This window comes from Anopheles nili, chromosome 3 (genome assembly GCF_943737925.1).
Source record: "Anopheles nili chromosome 3, idAnoNiliSN_F5_01, whole genome shotgun sequence".
Lineage (NCBI taxonomy): Eukaryota > Metazoa > Arthropoda > Insecta > Diptera > Culicidae > Anopheles > Anopheles nili.
In genome coordinates, this window is record NC_071292.1 from 26,737,083 (window position 1) to 26,742,410 (window position 5,328).

Sequence of the window (5,328 nt, forward strand, 5' to 3'; positions counted from 1 at the left end):
CCAAATTAAGGCGCCATTATGATTGAAACGTCCGTCCAGCGAACGAGCTGTCAACCGAATCCGGCCAAGGCTCTCGAGAAAAGGGCGTAACGTGCGATGGGGCCTCGTGATAAACGGGCTGCTAGCCCATTTTCGCCAAATGATGGTTAAACAGCGAAAAAGAAGAAGAGGAAACCCTCGCACAAAAACAATTCCGCTGGATGGGGATTTAAAATTTGGCAAAATATTCCCATCCCACCCTCGCAATCGAGACAGTAACGCACGCCGTTTTCCCGGCGGATTGCTTATGCGAAACCGCTTCTTTTATTTCGAATGGCCGAAGTCAGCCACGGTGAGACGCCGTTCTGCTCGGATTCCTCAGCAGTGTCTTGAGCAGGGCGCTGCGTCTACCGGATGTTGTCGGTTTAGTGACTTATTGTATCAATTCCGGACGCAAACGGAGGACGGTAGCGGTTTCCCGCGGCGCTAACCACGTGGACTGTCGTAATGACTTCGCAATCGGGCGTTGTTATGATGGATGGGAACAGATCTTCGCGTGGCTGTGCCACGGCCAAGTCAGCTATGAGTGAGCATTTGGCGTGTTCGTGCCCGTTCGAGGGATTTTCTGATTTGGGATTTATTTTTTTTCCCCGTCTGCCGCCCATTCCGGTGGAACTGCAATCGTCGGCCGGATGTGAGGTGGGTATAAAGTTAATATTAATGGCCGGAGAATTAGGTGGACTGTAACTCAACCCTAACGATTTAGCCGTTCAAGGTCAAGCAAAATGTGCTCGAGGGAGACAACAATACAGCATGATACGCTGAAAACACTGTAAGTGAGCTTTAAAGGAAGGTTTCTTTCCCAAAAAAAGCTCTCAAAAAATTGTAAAACGTGATAGCTTTCTGATGGTTTAATTGTGATGTTTGTCAAATAATTGTTTCAAAAGTCCATCAAACATCAACATGAGTTCTTTTGACCACGTTGAAATGTAATGAGTTTTCCACGTGTTCGACGTTTGTGGTGATGAGTTAATCGTCGTTCGGCGTTAGTGTTGATGATTTAATCACATAAAAATAAACAATGCAAGTAGTTAACCAGTAGGAAAAAGTGTCACTTCCAGGAGAACATTATTACTACCTGTGACGCACAAACCGGATTACTTGACATAAGTACGTGAGAAAACTAAAGAACAGATGAAATTTATTCTGGAATCCAATATAAATGCACTAGCTATTTTGTGTTCTCAATAGTTGAACAAATATGTCGCAAATTATTTTCTCCTAATGCATTTCATTTCAAGAACTTCATTTCTAAGATTCGGAATTGCAAAATGAAGGTGTGTTAATCTAGCAACCCAGACGACGTGTTGCCAGGGACGACCGCGATGATGCACTTACCCAACGAGCTATCGCTCGATCTTCTAATAATTCCATTAGACCATCGCATGGCCCGGTGCATGAGAGAAAAATGAATACCCGCCTTTACGAGCGGTTCGCCCGCGGGAAAACGCGCAAAAGGCGACTTTCGATTGTGGCGATCGTCGTCGGTTTGCGAGCCACCCACCCACCTGCGGGAGCTTCACCCACCCACGGGGACGCGAAACAATGACAATCGACCATAAATTCAGTCACCCCTGACCTTGGCCATCGTATCGTAAGGCCAGCGTCCAGCATGTCTAGAAGATGCCGCCAATGCCGTCGTCAAAGGTCTACGTTGACGTTTGCAAGCGATCACCCTACGGTCTCACGACGTTCTAATGCGGTTCGTCGCGGTTGGCAGAGGTTCGAAACCGAAACCGAGCGCAATCAGAAAAGCTGATTTATGGTCGCGTGTTAACGCTTCGCGAGCGAGAATTTCACGCAATTTCCTGCCACCCGTCTGCAGCAGGACGCGACACGCAACGACGCATCATTAGGTTACATTAGGTTGACATCTTAGAATCGATTGATTTTATCTTCCGCCCTGCCGTTCCCGGGTGAGGAAGCTAACCATGCGGAGCGAATCGAAGTACGACGACGAATTTTACTGCGTCGCTGGTTGGCGCTTATGCAAACCGTTGGCGATTTACGACGTGTTGGATGCCCTCCCTGTGAAAATGGCTCCAATACCACGTCGTTGCCGTCGTCGTCGCTGTCGCCGGTTTTGAATGATGTCGGAAAATTCGCTTCAAACACTCACCCGTTCGCTTGTGGTGGGTAGCTTTTCCTACGATCGAGTGAACCGTTTAGTGGAGGGCGGCTGTGATGGTCACTTCAATGTGATTTATGGAAGCAATTCATGTCAATGCTGAGATACGTTACAAAGTACAGATGCTGCTCGACTGAAGCTTTGCAAAGGGCATGCGCAAGGGTGGTTTTGTTTGGATTGTGATAATGGTGCGCGATATGATAAGTTATAATGACGATCGTTTTGATAAGCAGGAATTAATTACCGTTCTATAATGATACAGAAAGTGTAATATATGATCAATGATAACCTCTTTCTAAACCTCTCATTGGTGTACAAAATCATTTTGGGTTTAAATTTATAATTTAAACCATATTTTTATGCAGCTTTTAAATTATTAGTGTTTTTTTAAATCTTTTTCATCACCATATTATGTGAAAGCTTTAAAACTATACTAATAAGCATACTTTTTAACGTCAAAAAAGCTATATCATAGTTATAAAAGGAGAGTATTCTTCTTTCATTCAGCAAATCACATCAAAACGCGAATTTAAAACGCCGCACAGAGACTCCAACGAACGACTTCTCCTTCCCTTTGCGTGCGGTAGCTTGGTTTTCCGACCACTACTTCATTGATTCCCCCACGCCCGGGTCGCAAAAATGGAAAAAAATCAACAATCTAGCCACCCATTCGCGGTCAGAGAATGGCCACCGGGCGGTGTTCTTTGCACGCGAACCCGAACTCACTCCAGTCGCAGTCAGTCGAGGTTCGTCGCTTACGGCGCGCACATATCTTCCGTTCTTAGCCGAGTGCTCTTTGTGTGTGCTTTTGGTCAAAGGGTTTCCCTGTTCAACTGTGTCAGGTGTCGGTGGCTTAATCATGCGTTTCGATACCAATGTGAGGTGGTTTGCGATCGGTTTCGTGATTCTCGGCACCGCTTCACAAGCCGTGACCGTCACGCCGACGGGAAAAGTGGATTTTACCGAGGTGGACGATCTGAATGATGACACCAACAGTGGGTTCGTGAGCGTGTACAAAAACTACCCCAAGATCCTGGTGACGGTCGACACGCAGAAGCTGAAGCGTGTGCCACAACCGGAAACGAAAAGTGACGAATCGAGCTCGGGAAGTTCAGGAAGCTCAGGTTCTGAGTCAGTTGAGCGCCCATCGGTTGGCGTGCGGACGGACATAACGATCGAGATCTCTGAGGAGTCAGCGAACGACACACGACCGGGTGATCGTGATGGTCGAAAGGATCGCAATGGACCCGGGAATGTCCCCGGCACTGCTGCCGTTGGTGGTGACAAAAAGGATCGTAATGGCGCTGGTGCAGGAACCGATGGGGAAGACGATAACGCAAGCATACCGGTGTTCAAAGGGATGGCCGGAGTTTCCACGAAAAAACCGAAAACAACACCATCACGAGGTCCTTTAGGTGGGCGACCGATTGTGACGCTCAACCAGCGGCCAACAGTGACCGGATTCTACGAGCCGCGAGGTGACGATCGGAACCGCATCAGTGGAGAGTACGACGGTTGGAACACGCAATATCCGCATCCAGTAACGGCCGTTTGGACCACCGAGAGACCTTACCTGCGACGAGTAGATTACGATTTTGGAAGTGAGTCATTGCCAAAGACGCTTTAAGAATTAATTAGATCTGTTTCTTTAAGAGCTTGAAATGGGAATTTCGAACGGTTTTAATTTTTGTGGGTAAGAATGTAAACGCCAGTCGATTACGGGTATTTCAAAGCGATAACATTTCAAGAATATACGTTTTTTTGCCCTGTAGATCTTATTCTACTACATTTTGATTAGGTAATAATTCTTGCAACTTATTTGGGATGTATAAAAAGAATCAAATTTAATGCTGCTTCCAGCTATCAAACACACGCAATATGATCTCCACTATCGATCTTCCCATACCGCACGAAACGTGCACCGTTGCACGTATACTAGCGGGTGGAATTTTCTACACTGCCTCCTACCAACCTACCATTCCTTTCTCGTTTCTCCACAGGCCAACATCGTTCGCCTCCCTACTACAAGGGCTACGTCCCATACCACGGAAGCCACCACGGGCAGTCGGCTGAGCATCACCACTCGGGTGACTGGAAACCGTGCTACTGCAGCATCTATCAACCCTGGGCCGTCCATGCACCGACCAACCCCGTCCTGCCACCGGTATCCCAGTCCCCCCAGTCCCATCCGCCACCGAGAAACACGGTAGACAACAAAGTAGACGTCCCGGTCCTATCGCAGCACTATCGCTCGATCCGCTCGTAGCCGATCCCACCGGTCCACCGGAGAGCGTTTCTCATCGATCACCACGTGCCTAGCGCAACACTCTCATATCTCTAGTCTGTAAGAAGAAAGCAACCGCCACACACGACACCACCGGGAAAGCGGCTTGAAGCAGAGCGCCACGATTCCCGCTTTTGTATATGATCAATAAAATTTGACACACTTTTCCTACATTTTTTCTACCGAAACACGAACAAAAAGGTCTACCGCCTTTACGGCCCTATCTCGGGTTATCGCGCGTCATCACAAACCTGCTTAGCTCGTTTCGGTGATCGTTCGGGCTGCGGTGATCGTTATGTCACCTGCATCTTCCCTTATCGATTCCCTTCCCGAGTTAAATCGGATGCATCGTGAGAGATAGAGAAACGGCGACGAGGCTCTGTAGCTACCAACACACACACCCACACACACGCGTGGTGGAAGGGTTTCTAACAAATCTCGAAGGCAGCATCCGGGGGACGCACACATGGCAAAGGGTAGTTCCAATGGGCCGACCTCCCAGTAGATTGATAAGCCACCCTCAAAGCGGTTCGAGCGACGCAGATGCAAATCACTTCGCGTTTGGTCGCAGCACGGAAAACAACACCTTCAGCAGTGAGGCGTCATTTGAATCTCCGCAAGGGTGGACCTTCGACACGGTGACGATGTGGAACTCGCTTCCTTTGGCGTTCTTAGTGATAGGATCGGTGGTTGTCCTTGCACGCGCAGGTAATCGCAGGGTGCTTTATCAAACACGCACGAAACGGTCAACCAACGTGAATCGCTCACTTGCAGCTTCCCTTCCGGTCGAGGTGGATCAGATGGAGGAGATGGAGGAGATCGGGTTGGTTGGGTGTAACCATGCTGTGACGGTGACTGTTCTGCCGCTGCCTGATTT

The 5,328-nt window shown here is 48.5% G+C and overlaps 1 protein-coding gene across 1 annotated transcript; it reads left to right on the top strand.

The window, feature by feature from the left end:
* Positions 1-3,026: 3,026 nt before the first annotated feature.
* LOC128723969 (uncharacterized) lies at positions 3,027-4,433 on the top strand. Its single transcript, XM_053817733.1, has 2 exons — positions 3,027-3,768; positions 4,168-4,433. Exons 1-2 carry the CDS (start codon positions 3,027-3,029, stop codon positions 4,431-4,433), a joined length of 1,008 nt encoding a protein of 335 aa, XP_053673708.1.
* The last annotated feature ends 895 nt before the right edge of the window (positions 4,434-5,328 follow it).

Coding starts and splice junctions, on each gene's coding strand:
- LOC128723969 (XM_053817733.1), top strand. CDS start 3,027: ATGCGTTTCGATACCAATGTGAGGTGGTTTGCGATCGGTTTCGTGATT. Junction 3,769..4,167: donor AGTAGATTACGATTTTGGAA/GTGAGTCATTGC, acceptor GTTTCTCCACAG/GCCAACATCGTTCGCCTCCC.